The sequence below is a fragment of the Apium graveolens genome, chromosome 2, assembly GCF_009905375.1.
Source record: "Apium graveolens cultivar Ventura chromosome 2, ASM990537v1, whole genome shotgun sequence".
Lineage (NCBI taxonomy): Eukaryota > Viridiplantae > Streptophyta > Magnoliopsida > Apiales > Apiaceae > Apium > Apium graveolens.
In genome coordinates this window covers 150,997,194-151,015,870 of record NC_133648.1, presented here as the reverse complement: position 1 = coordinate 151,015,870, position 18,677 = coordinate 150,997,194, and the positions used below count along the sequence as shown (strand labels likewise).

The 18,677-nt window shown below is 34.7% G+C and overlaps 1 protein-coding gene across 1 annotated transcript; it reads left to right on the top strand.

Moving 5' to 3' along the window:
* The first annotated feature begins 7,263 nt into the window (after positions 1-7,263).
* On the top strand, positions 7,264-10,141 carry LOC141694615 (uncharacterized). The gene is made up of 5 exons (XM_074499229.1): positions 7,264-7,385; positions 7,486-8,288; positions 8,382-8,712; positions 9,502-9,819; positions 9,901-10,141. Exons 1-5 carry the CDS (start codon positions 7,264-7,266, stop codon positions 10,139-10,141), a joined length of 1,815 nt encoding a protein of 604 aa, XP_074355330.1.
* The last annotated feature ends 8,536 nt before the right edge of the window (positions 10,142-18,677 follow it).

Below are 18,677 nucleotides of genomic sequence, written 5' to 3'. Positions count from 1 at the left end.
TACATTTATATCTCCTTAATCATTAATCTCATTAATAAGGCGATATTTCCTAAGGACATGCCTAAACAGTCTTCATGGTTGTTTCAAAAAAATATCAATATATTCGGCTTCTATAGAATTATCAAAGTTCTTGCTATGAACTATTCAAGCTAACATCAATTATATTTAGACAAAACACAAAACATACATAAATTCGTAATCATCCCTGTCTGTCCAAAAATTAGGTTCAGAAACTAGTATCAGTGTAACCTTTTACAACCAGTTCCCTATCTTCTCCATACACCAAAAAATAAATCTTTAGTCCTCTTTAAGTACTTCAGAATATTCTTGAAAACGACCCTCACCTGGATTAGACTGGTATCTGATCGTCATGCTCAAAGCATACAAAACATCAGGATAAATACATATCATTGTACACATTATAGATCCAATTGCTGACGCATCTGGAACTTTCTCAAACGGCCCTTATCATCTAAGGATTTAGGGGTAATTATCTTTTGAGATCACTATCCCATGAGACATCGAAATATATCATTTCTTTGTCTCTTTCATCATAAAATGATGTAATACTTTATCAATGTATGTACTCCTACTAGGTCGATTAATCTTTTCAATCTATCTCTATAGATCTTGATCCCTAATATATAGGTAGCATCACCTAAGTCTTTTACCGAGAAAATATTTCTCAACCAAGTCTTAACAACCTGTAGAGAAGGTATGTCATTCCATATATGTTATATGTCATCTATATATAATATTAGGAATGTCACATGGCTCCCACTAGCCTTCTTGTAAACACATGGTTCATCTTCATTTTGAATAAACCAGACTCTTTGACCGTTTCATCAAAATGAATATTCATTCTCCTTGAGGCTTGCTTCAATCTATAAATAGATAGAAGCAACTTACAAACTACCTTAGCAAACTTCGGATTGATAAAACCCTCAGGCTGTATCATATATACATGATGTTCAAGGCTCCCATTTAAGAAAACAGTTTTGACATCCATTTGCCAAATCTCATAGTCAAAGTAAGCAACTATTGCTAACAAAATCCTGATAGACTTGACCATAGTAATTGATGAAAAAGTCTCATCATAGTCTATACCATGAATTTGTTTGAAACCTTTTTGCCACTAGTTGGGTCTTATAAGTCTGTACTTTACCATCCATGTCAGTTTTCTTCTTGAAAACCCACTTGCACCCTATAGGTTTTACCCCTTCGAGTGGATCAACTAAAGTCAGTACTTTAATTTGATACATGGATTCCATCTCGGATTTCATGGCCTCTAGCCATCTCTTGGAATCTGAACTGTTCATAGCATCTTGGTAGGTAAGAGGCTTATCATTATCCGTAAGCATCATATCACCATCTTGAGTCAAAAGAAATTCATAATTTCTCCCGGGCTCATGGTGAATCCTACTAGATCTACGAATAACCTGTGTTTCTTGGACAGGATTACTTTCAACATTCTTGATGTACATCCTGATCTTATTCCAACTCTGGTTCAATATTATCATATGGTTCTCGATCTTCATCGAAATGTATTATCCTCCCACTGATTTCTTAGAAAGTAGTTCTCCCTCAAGAAATACAGCGGCTCGAGCAACAAACACTTTGTTCTCGGAAGGATTATAAAAACTATACCCTAGTCTCACTTGGGTATCCCACAAAATAGCATCTATCTAATTTTGGTCCAAGCTTGTCAGAGGCTAAACATTTTACAAACGCTTCACGTCCCCAAATTTTCAAAAATGACATGCTATGACGTTTATCAGTCCATATCTCAAACGGGGTATTTTGAACCGCTTTGGTCGGAACTTGGTTAAGTGTATATGCAGCCGTTTCTAGAGCATAACCCTAGAAACTGATTGGAAGATCCGCTTAACTCATCATCGATCACACTATATCCAACAAGATACGATTTCTCCTCTCAGAATCTCTATTTCATTGAGGTGTTCCAGAAGGAGTAAGTTATGATACACTATCACACTCCTTCAAGAAACTCTTAAAATTGAGGTTTAAGTATACTCCTCCATGATCTGATCGTAAAACTTTTATACTTTTCCCTTGTTTTCTTTTCTACTTCGGCCTTATATTCTTTGAACATTTCAAAAGAATCGTATTTGTTCTACATAAGAACCATATATCCATATTTACTGAAATCATCAGTAAATGTTATAAAGTTGTATAAGCCACCCCTTGCCATCATATGCATTCGGCCATATACATCATTATGTATAAGTCCAAGTCGTTCGGTGGCCCTTTCACCTGATTAGGTAAAAGAAGCTTTAGTCACTTTGCCAATGAGACAAAGTTCGCATCTTCCATATGATTCAAAATCAAACTTATCCAAGTATCCATCCCTGTGTAACTCAGAAATGCGTTTCTCATTAATATGGCTTAATGACAATGGTAGAGGTAATGTTTGATTTGAGTCATCTTAGAACATATAAATTGTTAACTAATTGTGCAACATTACAAGCCTTATCATTAAAATAGAATAAACAACTATTGTTTATTTAATTAAAATGAAAACCTTTCTTGTCCTGACAAGAAATTGACTTAATATATCCGCTAAAGCAGGCACGTAATAATAATTTATCAAGTTATCAATCTCGCCTTATGGGCAAAATTAGGTATCGAGTTCCTTCAACTAAAATAACAACTTTTGCTCCAATTCTAACCCTATACCTGAAGCTTGACCATTTCTAGTCTTCTTCTTTAGATCTTCCAAATAAGCTCGACTATTTAACTTCCATTCATCCATTTATTTCCACAGAAATGATAATCATCTCCTTTAGCAACACCACTATTAGGCTTCAAAAGCCCTTTGGGATTGGACTTTGGTTTGGCACCGAATAAGATCAAATCTTCACCTTGCCTGTCCACTTTCCTTTCCCATTTGCATTCCATGTGTACATAATCAATATGGACGTAATTCATGCCTTTACCGTGTTATTTTCAGCAGTTCTAAACATGCTTAACAACTCAGTGAGTGTTCTGTCTATCTCATTCCTTTTGTTCTTAACAAACTAAGAATAGAAGTTGTTCAAAGATTGTTTGATCAAATCAAGCTGAGTCTCTAGACTATTCTTGAAACCCAAAATATCAAGGTACATACACCTATTATCTTTAGAACATGTGGTCCAACCGGATATCATTCTCCCATTAATGCAAAGTATGGTGCCTTATTATTGTCAAATATTTCTGACGAGCCTATCCTTCAAACATCCTTTAAAGGTGCTCAATCATATCATAAGCATCATTATGCTCTTGTTGCTTTTAAAGCTCAGCACTCATAATTACAAGCATGAGACATGAAACATCAGTTGCATAATCAATTTGCTTCTGGTAAGCATTTTATTCAGCACATGTTTCATTCTCAGCTAGAATAAATAAGGGAGGGGTTTGAGTGACATCCTTGAACCTGAGGACAATCCTCAAGTTCCCGTGTCAATTGAGGAAATTATTTCATGTCAGTTTGTCCTTCTCAGGGACTATTATATAGAGAAGTTATTTGTGTTATTTGTCATTTGATATCTACAATATTAAAGTGCATAAAATGACTTAGTCTACAGATGATCATTAAATTATGTTCAAGTGATTATTCATATATATATTCATAATATATATCTCCCACTATTTTTATCAAATCAATAGCCCTAACTATTAATTCGGAAAAAATATCTTCAATATCCTTTCTAGTGAGCCAAGATCCATATTTCACCACGTGTTAGGTCAGCTTTGGCTTTTCTCCTAAAACATGATTATTTAGGTAGACAACATTTGTCAATTATATCAACTATATAACTCTTGGATAGCTTGGTGGAACAACATTTGTTCATATTTATCTAATAAATCTCGCCAAACTCTATGCCTCTAAGTTCACAATCCTATTGTAATAACTTAGTTAAGTCAAACCCAATAATCAAAGGTATCAATATACTTCAACACATCTTCCACGATAGATAGGAGTACTTCATTTTGGCGAACCCACTCCTGGTCGATCTAGGGGTTAACGCATTGGACTCATTGGAAGGAATCTGATCAACTTAATATTAACTTTAGGGTTTTGTTAATTTTAAAACGATCATGATCCCATCATAAAGAGATTCCCAATTTTTCCTTGAATAAAATACTTCAAATAAATATTCGTCAATGGTTTGATTTCCAGGTAGTGAGGGAGTCACAACGGTCTCGCTTAAAACCCACAACCTTACAAGTTTAATGAACTTGCTTTTGACAAAATCGCCCCATATCAGAAATAAAGAATATTTGTATTTTATTCCTTGTTTCATAAACACGAGAATCTCATAATCGTTTGTTCATTTTAAAACCTTGAGTTGTTACAGATTTTATCTTGTTTAGAAAGCATGGCATGGGTGTCGTATCTAATACATACATCCTTAATCTAATTAAGCATGTATATTTATAAACTACTCTACACATACATTCATCATATGCTCATATATATGTAAAGTGCAATAAATAAATGTGGTTGGTTATGGCTTTATCCTATATGATCTTCATCAAGCTAATGACAAAGATCTAGGTCAATCTAAGGTGAAAAATAAATACAGGCTAACTATTACATGTCTTCTTTCTTGTATTGCTTCCTTGGATGACCTCCATATGAGATTACCCTTCCTTGATCTTCAAATCTTCATGTCTTCATGTACATTACACGAATGAAAAATAAAAACTAATCTAATGTACTTACAATAAGAACTCGAGTTACATTCGAGATTTAATAATTACAAGATCAAACGACATGCAAGCCGTATTTAAAAAACCAAAATCATTATCCTAAGGTTATAAGCCATAACCATCCACCATGCTCAATTAACACATAAGAACATGTTAAAACACATAGTATGATCTTAACGTATCATACCCATCATGATCTAATCATAAAAACCAAATATAGAAAAAATCAGAAAATTCGAAATTAAATCTGATAACATTAAATCGCAGATTACAGGGTCGAAACGACGTCAAACGCCTTACAGATCAGTCGATGATAGCTTTTGCAATCAGTTTAGTTCAGACGCTCGATTCCATATGAAATAGCATATTCGTTCGCCAAAATCGGATAACAGACCCAGATTTCAGGAAATCCGCTGCGTCCGATTCAGAATCGTACCAAATACGATTCTTATAATAAGAACAAACATAAAACATGTATATATCAGTATATATACAGATTATATAATCATCATATGATTATACAACTCTCATAAATATCATATATTCAAAATATATATATACATACACACTATATAAACATAACAACATGTAAAATATACAAAATCGCATACATAACAGTCATGGAATATTGTATACATGTTATCATCATAAAACCAGTAAACATATAAACGAATTAAATACTTTTCACAAGTAGCTCTGATGTCATTGAAGGGTTTCGATCACATACACGCAACGGAAATAGTAATTAAAAACGTAAAAACAAGAATTTTCGAAACCCACCGCAGGATCTATGCGAAAAATAGATATTTAATTCATAGATCAGATTATTTACCTTAAGAAGCTTTACAAATTGGCTGACTAATGGAGATCCAAAACTTGTTCAATCACCACGCACTACTAGAAAAAGTAGAATAGACATCACCTCTTAGACATCAGTTGCTTTTTTGACCGATATAAAAGGTGTTTTCTACATCGGTTTTTGGCAACCGATGTCTTTTGTTGTTATAAACATCAGTTTTTTAGCCCAACCGATGTTATATGTCTGTTTTGAAAAAATTAATCAAAGCGTCTTCCCCGTTCCCCCCTTAACCAAATTATTCATTCCCTCGAAGTGTTCCCCCCCTTGTTTTTTGACTTAGTAAAATTTTCCCCCTTTTTTCACCCACATCTTCCCCCTCTTTTTTATTAAAAAAAATAAAAATTAAATAAAAAACTGAAAACAAAAACAAAAAACGTATTCGTCAGTTCATCCTTTCATCACTCTCTCATCTCTCAGTTCATCACTCTCTCATCTCTCATTTTATCCCTCTCTCAGCTCTCATTTCACCTTCCTGTGTAGATTTCACCTTGCTGCTCTCATCAAGGTTGCTCTCATTTCCCTCATTGCTCTCGTAGATTTGGGGGTTTCATTGCATTAAGTCAAAGTCGGAGTTGAAGTTCAACTCGGAGTTTAAGGTTGGAGTTCAAGTCGAAGATTGAAGCTAAGTTGAAGGTTAAAGCTTGAATTAGGTAAGTTTTAAACCCTAATTTCAGAATTGGGGATTTCAATTTGAAACCCTAATTTTTTAATTTTTAATTACTTTAAGCTTAAACTATCTGCATCTGCTTGTTTGAGTTGTTTGTTACATATTCTATAGTATGGAAATTAGTTGTTTGTCATATAGCAAACCCTAATTTGCTTATGCCTGTGTCTTTATTTATTTTATTTTGTTTAAATGATAGGATTTTTGTTGCTCTTTTCTCTGTTTTCTCTAGGAAATGCATGTTATTTTCAGTTAAATAATGTAAACATTATTTTATAGTAAGGGGATGATAGACGAAATTCGCTTTTTGTTCTGTATGTGTTGTTACAGCATATATTTTACATATAAAATGACAGGAAGATGGTTCTGTGTAGAATTTATAGTATAATGTAAATATCTTTCATCTATTGATAGTATAATGTAAACATTAAAATGCATGCCCTGTCTTGTACTACCAAATCGATACAAGCAGATTACTGAAAAGGATAATGGCATTACCTTTTTAGTAATAAAAATCAACTTTGATTTTTGATATCATACTTGGAATAAAAAAATTTATAAAAGAACACTTCACTAACACATACATCTGGTGCTTATAAAGAAAATAATTACCTGGTAGAGAAGAAGGGTCACCTGGGAGGAGTTAGAAAAGCAGAAGTGGTTGGTTTGGGAATGTAATCTTTGAGCAAGTACTTAATAAACCCACTAAAAGTTCTGATTCTTGTTTGAGAAATGATAGTTAGCATGTGAATAGAGTTTTCTTGGCCTATAGAATCTAATTCTTTATGAGCATCGGCGTCGGGTGGTGGTTGATTCAGCTCATTACAAATTATATTAATTTGCTATGTTTATTGTCTAGTGTCGTGCTCAGCTTTGTTCTGTGTTTCGTTTCATCATTTTAATCAATCAGTGTCGTGTTCTGCTTTGTCGGTAATTATACATAGTAATACATATATATTACTAATTGTACGTTGTTTTTTTTGAAATATTTGATATAAAAATTAGGTAGGAAATAGGTTATCCTACGAATATGGAGAAAGATTGGATTTCAAAAGAGAGGGATTCGTTAGAATATGAAGTCGGGATTAAAAAGTTTTTGATTTACGCTGAAGAAAATTGTAAAAATCCTAACAAAATACCTTTGCCCCTGTTGTAAATGTGTTAATTTCAAGAAATTTCCGGTCAAAGTAATAAGGTGTCATCTCTATGAGAATGGTTTTAGTCTTGGGTATATTGATTGGATTTGGCACAGATCCAAGACTGGTAGGTCGTCTGTTGGTAGCACAGTGCCTCCTCATGAAGAGGAGCAAAATGCAGATGCATTTAAATCAGCCTTTGAAGCTGCATCAGAAGCGGCTGCTGCATCGGAAGCGGCGGCTGCTGCATCGGAAGCGGCGGCTGCTGTATCAAAAGCGGCGGCTGCTGGTGCTTCACAAGCTGCTATGGTTTGTGAAGCAGCATATCGTAATCCGGGGGGTAAATCAGGGGGCGATGACTACGATAAAGACTCGCAAAATTTTAAGAGGTTTGTGGCTGATGCTCAACAACCTTTATTTGAGGGTAGTGACTGCACAAAATTAGATTCGGTGTTAAAATTACATAACTGGAAAGCGAGATTCGGTGTGAGTGATAGCGCATTTAGCGATCTTCTCTCTACAGTTGGCTCATTCTTACCTCAGGATAATGCATTACCTGTTAACGCATATGAAGCAAAGAAGACTCTTTCGAATTTAGGCCTCGAGTATACAAAATTCTACGCGTGTCCCAATGAATATGTTCTATACAGGGGTGTAAATGAGACTGCTTCGGAGTGTCCAAAGTGCAAGCTATCTCGCTGGAAGGTGGGTAAGGATGGTAGAGAAAGGTATAAAATCCCGGAAAAAGTTATGTGGTACTTTCCGATCATCCCGAGATTTAAACGGATGTTTAAATCTTCTTCGACAGCTGAGTTGTTGATATGGCATTCCAACCAAAGAATTCGTGATAGCCAGATGCGCCACCCTGCCGACTCTCCTTCTTGGCGGAATATCGATTACAGGTGGCCTGCCTTCGAAAGTGAGCCAAGAAATCTTTGAATAGCTTTGTCGGCTGATGGTATTAACCCACATAACAATGGGCTGACTAATCGGTATTCTTGTTGGCCGGTAGTATTGGTAACATATAATCTTCCTCCGTGGTTATGTATGAAGAGGAAATTTATGATGTTAACTATATTGGTCTCCGGTCCATATAAACCCGGTAACAACCTTGATGTGTTCTTACAACCATTAGTTGATGATTTGAATGTATACGATGCCTTCACAAAAACTTTTTTCACTTTAAGGGCAACTTTGTTATGGACGATTAACGATTTCCCGGCATATGATAATTTGTCTGGCTGTGTCAACAAGGGTTATTTGGGTTGTCCAGTGTGTGGTGATGATACCATTGCTAACTATTTACCTTATAGTAGGAAAATATGTTACCAAGGTCATCGTCGGTATTTTCCTAGGCATCATCCATACAGGAAGAAGAAGGCAGCCTTTAATGGTCAATAAGAGTTTGGACAGCCAAGGCAACCCCTTTCCGGACAAGAGGTGTTGGCATAACAAGAAAACATTAAATTTTCTTATGGAAAGGAAGTAAAGAAGTCGAAGAAGGTGGACTGTGCTTGGAAGAAGAAGTCGGTATTTTTTGAGTTGGAATACTGGAAATTCCATCACGTTCGTCACTGCCTCGATATTATGCATATTGAGAAAAATGTGTGCGATAGTCTAGTTGGGACGTTACTGAATTTAAAACACAAGTCCAAAGATAGTGAAGCATCTCGGCTAGATATGATGAAAATAGGGGTTAGAACTGATTTAGCTCCAGAAGTAGGAGAAAAAAGAACTTATCTGCCTCCTTCCAGTTTTACTCTAACAAAAGCTGAAAAAAGAAAAGTGCTAAAATCACTCTCATCAATGAAGTTGCCATTTGGACATTCCTCAAACATCAGAAATTGTGTATCCATAGCGGATTTAAAGATATTTGGGATGAAGTCTCACGACTGTCATGTACTCCTTCAATAATTACTCCTGGTCACAATTCGTTCTGTACTTCCGAAGAGTGTTAGAGTTAGCATAATAAGACTTTGCTTCTTTTTATACACTTTGTGCAACCAAATTGTTGACGTATCAAAACTTGATAAATTGCAAGCCGATGTGGTATTAACCTTATGTGAGCTCGAAAAAATATTTCCGCCTTCTTTTTTTGATATAATGATACATCTCATAGTACACCTGGTCAGGGAATTGCGTTTATGTGGACCGGTTTTCTATAGATGGATGTATCCATTTGAGCGTTTTAATAAAGTGTTGAAAAGTTACGTGCGAAACCGTTATTTTCCAGAAGGTTGTATAGCCAAAGCATACTTGAAAGAAAAATCTGTAGAATTTTGCGCTGAGTTTTCTAGAATTAGTTTCAAAACTGTCGGTCTTCCGAAGGACCAAGGCAAACTTTCTGGTCCATTATCGGCTACAACAGTTAAATCTGTTGAAGAGAAAGAACGAAATGAGGCGCATTTACACGTCCTCTTAAACAACAGTGAAGTGTTTCCATATATTAAGTAAGTCACTTTTGTTTTATTGATTAATTTTGTATAAGCATTATTTTAGTTTGTAACCAAAAAATTTATGTATTTTCAAAGGATGCATAAGGAGTTGCTTGAAAAAATTTATGAAGTAAAAAAAAAGACTATTCTGTGGATGATTGGGGAGCATAATAGGCTATTTGCTGATTGGTTTGAGAATAAAGTTATGACTGAATTGAACGAGAAAGTCAAAGGTGTTTCTGAAATGATAAGGTGGCTAGCAGGAAAACCATCATTTACTGTTTTGACTTTTGATGGCTATCTAGTTGACGGAATCCGATACTTCACAAAGGAGTGAGACGATGCTAGGGTTGTTCAAAATAGTGGAGTCTCGTTAGTTGCTAAGACTGTCAAAGTTTCTAGTGCTAAGGATTTAAATCTCGTAGAGAGTGATATGATATTTTACGGGAGGATTGAAGAAATATGGGAATTGGATTACCACTCATTTAAAGCCCCGTTGTTCTTGTGCAAATGGGCAGACTGTGACAGAGGCGTCAAGGCTGATGAACTTGGCTTCACACTTGTGGACCTTAGTCGACAAGGCCACAAAAATGACAAATATGTGTCCGTTGATCAAGTGAAACAAGTTTTCTATGTCGAAGATCCCGTTGATTCTAACTGGTCAGTCGTATTGACCTCAACGACCAGAGACTATCACGAGATATACAATGATGATGATCTTGGAGACACAATTCTAGAAAACCCTCCATTCTGCTCTAACATCCCCATAGTTGATTCTGGTATTGATGACGACGAAGAGTCTAATGTTGGTAATAAAAGAAAGGATGGCGAAGGAATCTGGCTAAAGAAGCGATCCAAGGATTAAAAATTATATTCACTTGATTTACAGTTTTGTTTAAAAATAGGCTTCTCAGATTTATGTAAAATTAAGTGCTGTCTTGTAGAATTATGGATGGTATTGAAAAAACTTGGGGTTTATTTATCAACTTTTTATTGTAGAAATGTATGATATAATTACTTGGAGTTTTATTATGAGTGTAAGTATTAGAATTTATAGAAGCAACTGATAAAAATATGTAAATGCTTTATGTGTTCTGCTGTATGTTGTTATACGTTGAAAAAGCTATTATGTAGTTAATTATATATGTTGCATTAGACGTGTGTTGTGGTAGAATGATTATGATAATCCTAGTATGATGATAATCTTATCTCTTATTCCTACTCCTTTTGGTTAATGCAGGAAAGATGGTAAAGAAAGGAAAAAAATCTAAAAAACAGTCTAAAGAATCATTGGATGAAAATCACATTGTTCCAACGGACACCATTATTCCAGTGGTACCAGATCCTGACCCGGTTGCTCCAGCGGACACCATTGTTCCCCAGCAGACAGCTCCACAACCCACTGAAATACTACACAATCTACCAAAAGTAGGACATCTGGAGCAGCACGAGGCATTTGTGCTATGCACAAAGTGGTGATGAAGAAAGCGCGGGAAGAGAAATTGAATTTGTGGTTCAATCGAGTTGCAGTTCCAGTTGGAGACGAACGGCACAAACTGCAGTCCTACATAGGTATGCTGGCAAGGACAATGGTGCCAATTGACATTCCGACTTGGCCAAAGGTTGAGCCTGAACTGAAATAAAAAATATGGAATGATCTTGAGGTATATCATTTACAATCGCAATTTACATTAATCTCATGGTTTTTATTAAAAAAATTTGCACAGTCTGAACTTGTTAAATTTGTGCTTCGGGATACGTTCGAACTGATTCCTGAAAGTCGGAAGAGGATTCTACAGTCGGCAGGCGCAAAATGGAGAAATTTTAAGGCTAAATTGACAGCGGAACATGTGATGCCTTTTGTTGGGCAGAAGAAGAAGTTACAGAAGCCACCAAAGCAATATGCTTTTGTCGGGAAGAAAGCGTGGAGACGATTTGTTGCAGCTAGAGTCACAAAAAAGTGGGAGGTATGCATTACTTATATATATATATATATTTAAATTTAGGACCATATTTTTTTTTGGTTTTTTGGGAGTAGATTTAATTTTAAGAATACAATTATCAACAAGATTTATTTTGTATACAGGAAGAGAGTAAAAAATAGAGTGAAATAGTGGGACAGCGGAAATATCCACACCGAGTGTCAAGAAAAGGATACATCGGATTGGAAGAAGAAGAAGTAAGAGTCTTATCATTATTCTTGTAGTATTCACATTTTCAATTTTATGAATGTATCTTAATTTTTTTTAGAAATGCTCGGGGAGGTTGGAGCCTGAAGAAAGGCCAGATAGGGCAATTATGTGGAAAAAAGCCCGTATGACAGAAGATGGGACTCTTGACCCAGAACTGGCAGAAAAAATTCAACAAATTGTAAGACTTATTATAATTTTTTGCTTCTTTAATTTTCCAATCATACCTAATTACTCTCATGGTTTTAACATGATTCCTTACTCGAAAAGCAAAGAAATGGTGAATTCAAGCCGGATGGAACTAATGATGTACTCACCACTGTATTGGAAACGCCTGAGCATGCGGAAAGGGTTCGTGGGGTTGGAAACTTCATACCTCCAACATTGTACTTCGATTTACCGAAACAGACAAGAAATCATATTACCAAATAGCAGTTTCATAATCTTGAGTTGCAAATTGCTGAGTTGAAAGCTTTGGTTGCTGGGGGCAATCTACATTCACCAATGTTTGAAAAAGCAAGTTGTCCTGGGGTAAAAGAACAAGAACAAGAACAAAAGAACAGAAGGAAAGTTGCAAAAGATTTGATGGAAGATGAATTGATGACCGATGAGGATAAAGATGGTGCATATTTTATTGTTATTATTCCTCCTCCTAGACCACCGGGATAAAAGGTATACAATTACAGTGTATACTTGATTGATTTCTATGATAATATTGCATGTTATTAAATTGTTTGAGCCGATAGTGTCTATTTTGATTTATAATTATAAACTATAGGGTCCTCGCAAATGTGAAATGGCAGTGGAGAGCATTGATAACAAGGTAGCTTTTGGTGTTGTTTTTGATGACGGAGATGGAATGAGTAGAGCGGTTCATGGAGTGCCTCTAGAACTAGGATTTGTTCGTATTGGGGTGGACGGAAGCATCCGGGACGATGCTTTGGTGCCTGTTCCTATGGTTGGTGAGATAGAAACCGTCCAGCAAGCCATCGGTTCTCATTTGGCATGGCCCAAAGACATGATCATATACACCTCCACTACTGGTTCCGAGGTATATAATTTAATTACAAACCAAGTGTCATTATTTTTAGGAGGTTGTACAAATTTGCACTAAAGTGAATAATACCGGTTATATGCTTAAATATTTATTTACAGAAAAAGAAAAATACGCGGAATGTGAGTGAGGTGCAAAGAATGCATAATACATTTAATTTTGTGAAGCCAAAGGACAATGTGCCTCCTCGCTTTAGGCTGTTGTACAAATTTGCATCGACAGTGATGAAGGAAAGTGGAAACTCGATACCGGTTTCATGTGATTTTCAAATCTTTGGAATTGAAAGAACTATATATTTGCTTCATGAGAACATACTTGAATTGCTAGAGTTTAAAATGATTGGACAGTCTGCTATATCAACATACATGGCGTAAGCTTCTTTTTATACTTTTTTAGAATCTGGTCTCATTTTATATAGTAATGATCTATTTACAGAAATGTAATTTTTAATTATTTTTTTTATTTTTTAGGTATTTGTATTCAGTGTTTCGGGATACGCCGAGTAGAGATTTGTCAGCGATGTTTGCTTTTCTTCATCCGTCCACATACAAGTTGAATGATGAATTTAATGAATATGTTGTGCAAAGGCTGAAAGATGGAGTTCTTCGGATGAACTTTATGCCTTATAACTACAATTATGTCTCTTTTTGTGCGTCCTGTTTTAAAATATTGTATGGCCTTGATTAGTCATATATTTATTTGTAAATTAATTATAATGTATGTAAAATTGTTGGATATGTATTTTTTTAAATTGCATTTTGCTCACTTTAATTTGTTTATAATGAAAACAGTTTACATTGGATTTTGATTGTGTTTTGGGAATCAGAAATTTTCATCCTTAATCCATTGCCTCATCATCCTCATCCCCAGGACCTTGAAAAGGCTTTAATGCGGTAATTTTTTTACTTCAATTTATAATTATATATTGAATGTAATCGGTAATTGACGGATTTGACACTGTATTTTATAATTATAACATTTACAGGGCAGTGAGATCTTATAATGCTCAGAAAGGACGGGTAAACAAGAATCCCAAAATTAAAAACCTTGTTGTGAGTATTTAGTCGATTTTTTAATTTTTCATTTTTGTAAAATATGGAATTATGATTAATCTTCGATGTCACTAATTGTCAACAATTTATTGGAATGTATAGGGATGTCTTAAACAACCAGGTGGCACATAATGTGGATATGTGGTCATGCGATATATGAAAGATTTAATTGAGGACCAGGAGATGAAGCTGCTAGACAAGGTACATTTTTTACTTTTCTTAATTCTATAAATATTACTTTTCAATTGGTTGAGGAATGACATAGGTTTATTTGTGTTCCAGTGGGCCTCCAAGAGTCGCAAGTCCTATACAGAGGAGGACCTTGACGTCGTTTTCTATGAGACGCTTGATTATATCCAATCCATCATGTAGTTGTTGGCGACTCTAGCTTGGGTACTGGTACCTATATTATAATCTGAAAAACACCTTTATTTTTGTTACATGTATTCGGATTGTAACTAGTAATTAGAAAAGATTATGGATGAATGTCTAGTACTTCATGTTTGGTGGTTTAGATTTGAAACTATGTAGCTAGTATGTAGGGATGATAATTTGGATGTTTGGAGATTGGGATGTTAATTTGGATGGTTGGAGATTGAATGATAGTTTGGTAAATATTGGAGCTGAATTTGGTTGTTAAATGGCAATTGCTTGGTTTTCTGGCAATTTTTTGGCATCTGTGTTTCTGATTTTTGCATGGATAAAACAGGTGATCAGACATCATTTTATACAAACCAACTGATTTTAAAACAAAGCCATTTATCATCATTTTTTTGACATAAAACTGATGTTAATGTAATACTATAAACATCTGCTACAAAATAAAAAAATGATGTCTATCAAAGCTTGATACATCAGTTCTAGTTGACCATTGACATCAGTAAAAATTGATATTAAAGACTACAACAAAAAAAACTTGAAACAAAAAATTGATGTTATTAAGCATTATAGACATCAGTTTGTCACAAATAGACATCAGTTACCAATGAAGAACCGATGTCAAAGGTACTATTAACATCGGTTGTTTGATGAAAACTGTTGTTACTGGTACTACTAACATCAATGTATTGGTTAAATTGAAAGATTTTGCTTAGCTCACATATATTTAAATTGATAAAAATATCATGTTATGATGATATATGAAGATTAGATATGCATAAGAATTTTAATATCAAGATATAGAAATCGGTTTTAACCAAAAAACTGATGTTATATGTTGTTTTTAACATCAGTTTAAAACTGATGTTAAATAGGAGGTCTTTCACATCACCCACGAAGACATCGGATTTTTGCATTCATATACATCGGTTTTTAGCCGATGTCTATTGACGTTTTTCTAGTAGTGACGCATCCCGCTCTCGCGATCTACGCTCTATCGGTATCCACACGAATTCTTGAACTCAAGGATTGGATATGTACTAGCACAAACTCATTTCTTCTCGCTCTCTCCATCTTCTCCCTTGGTGGCTAGGGTTTTAGTAAAAGTCTTTATCATAATAAAAATCAGCCACACAAGAGATATTATATAGAGAGTAGAAAAATGAATTATAACTCTTAACTAATTAGGAGTTATTATTAATTCGAAAATCCTATTTGTATTATAATTAAGTCTCACTTAATTATTTAACAAATAAATTTCATAATTAATATTAGTAAATTCGAATATCAATATTTATCTAATTAATTAAGTCATGCTTAATTAATATTATAAATAATTCGAATTACTTTAGTTTAATTTAAATCCAATTTAAATTAAATAATCCTTCAAGCATTCTTTGTGTGTGACCCTATAGGTTATTATTACGTTGGAAACGAATTTAAAATCTAATTTAAAATCGTAAACAATGAGCGACATCTAGTAATACATCATTGCTACCCAAGTAATAATAATTAAATTGGTGATCGATTAAACCTTTCGTGAATAATGTACAATGTAATATAATCCCTTTAACCAAATATTATAGATTAAACTAGAGGCATGCAATGTGTCATCCTCATTATAGTTTAATCCAAGTTTCCTTGATCAATGAGTAGACTATCATATCAAATCAACATTTGAGCGTGACCACGCATTTCATAGTCTAGCTCACACAAGAGGCCAATAATATCACTCCTAAAATAGGAGGGTTAAATCCCATCTAGATCATTCATATTTCTCATACGATTCATAATATATCCAATGTCCACTTTTATCATTACCCGATCAAGGATAACTTTTAATGGAATCAATGTATATTAATTCTCATATAGAAATATAATGACTTCAGGTCTAAGGACCATTACATCATTATCACTGTGAGAATTACTTATGACACAACAGACATGTAGAATCTCATATTGGGTCTGTCCAGCACCATGTACATATACATCTGCCTGTGTTTTTTACTTTAGTATCACTATACCTATGATCAATGAGATGTGATCAGTCAACAAATACACCAGTCTTAATGCATTATTATTGTCCCTTAATAATAATACTTGACTAGGGACCTTTAGGAATATTGATACTATTCTCATAATCTCATTTCTAAGTCACGTACTTAGAGATATAGAATTGCATATCATATTCCAAGGACATTTATTAATCTAATATTTATATCACAGTAAATTAAGAATTAATAAATTATAAATAGAATAATCGATAGAACATAAACATTAATAATCCTAATGTCTTAAACTAAAACATCATAGTGTTGTCTCTAGGGCACAGACACTAACAATCTCCCACTTGCACTAGAGCCAATCACCCATGTATCTAATACTCATGGAACTAGTATGATCATCGTACTTCTGCTGCGACAAAGCCTTAGTCAGTGGGTCTGCAACACTATCATTACTATTCACTTTACATTTATATCTCCTTAATCATTAATCTCATTAATACGACGATATTTTCTAAGGACATGCCTAAATAGTCTTCATGGTTGTTTCAAAAAAATATCAATATATTCGGCTTCCATAGAATTATCAATATTCTTGCTGTGAACTATTCAAGCTAACATCAATTATATTTAGACAAAACACAAAACATACATAAATTCGTAATCATCCTTGTCTGTCCAAAAATTAGGTTCAGAAACTAGTATCAGTGTAACCCTTTACAACCACTTCCCTATCTTCTCTATACACCAAAAAATAAATCTTTAGTCCTCTTTAAGTACTTAAGAATATTCTTGAAAACTATCAAGTGACCCTCACCTGGATTAGAATGGTATCTGATCGTCATGCTCAAAGCATACGAAACATCAGGATAAATACATATCATTGTACACATTATAGATCCAATTGCTGACGCATCTGGAACTTTCTCAAACGGCCCTTATCATCTAATGATTTATGGGGCAATTATCTTTTGAGATCACTATCCAATGAGACATCGAAACATATCCTTTCTTTGTCTCTTTCATCATAAAATGATGTAATACTTTATCAATGTATGTACTCCGACTAGGTCGATTAATCTTTTCAATCTATCTCTATAGATCTTTTCAATACAAATCTGACAGCATTAACATCGTCATAAGAAGGATCCATCAACGTAGGACATGCATCAGTAAAATGTCCAAGAGTTGAACAAATTCCACAATCTTGAGCCTTCGGTATTTACCACTCAACATTAATGCACTCAGCTTCTCAATATTCTCCTCAATCTTTGACAGCCTTGTATCAGAACCAGCTCCTTGAGTTACACCTGACATTGCATGACTCTCATATTGAAGTTCATTTGCAGCTCCCTTAGCAATAAGTTTCTCAGCAGCATCATGAGATATATCCATAAAAGCACCTTGTGCGGAAGAATTCAACTGTCTCTTCTCACCTTTAAGAAGACCTTGGTTAAAGAAATGCAACAGACTCCCTTTAGAGAAACCATGTTGAGGACATATCTTTTGCAACTTTTGAAATCTAGCATAATACTCAGCATAAGTTTCAGTAGCATTCTGACGAAGTCCAGCTATTTGACTTCTCATGTTCATTACCCGAGTTGCTGGATAGAATTTCTGTAAGAATTCCTAGGCTAGCTTCTCCCAAGAAGTAATATACCCCATAGGCAATTCCTCTAGCCAGTCCAAAGCTGCTCCATCAAGAGAAAATGGGAATGCCTTCATCTTTAAAATTTGAGGATCTGCCAAATATGGCCCCATGCTTTCCACAATAGTCATGAACCTAGAGAGATGTTTATTAGGTTCCTCAGTTGGAAAATCATGAAAGATAGGTAACCTCATGAGTAGATTTTGTTTGTATCTCAAAGCTTCCATTCTTCCCAGTGGCAGGATTCTGATAGACCATACGTGAATGGCTAAGATTAGCAATCGAGACAGCGACATCATCACGAAGTGTTTGTACTATTTCCATGTTAGTTAAAACAATTTTTCCTTCACTTTCTTTATCTACTTGCTCACTTGAATTATCATTCTTCTTGCGAAAGAGCTTCACATGATTGTCTTCAAACGGTTTAAGATGTTCACCAAAAGTGCGGGTATTGACCATGTACCTGCAAACACAAAACGTTTAAACCACATTAACTAACAGAAACTAACACAAAATAAAAGTGAAGCAAATTCAATCACCGGCGGCGCG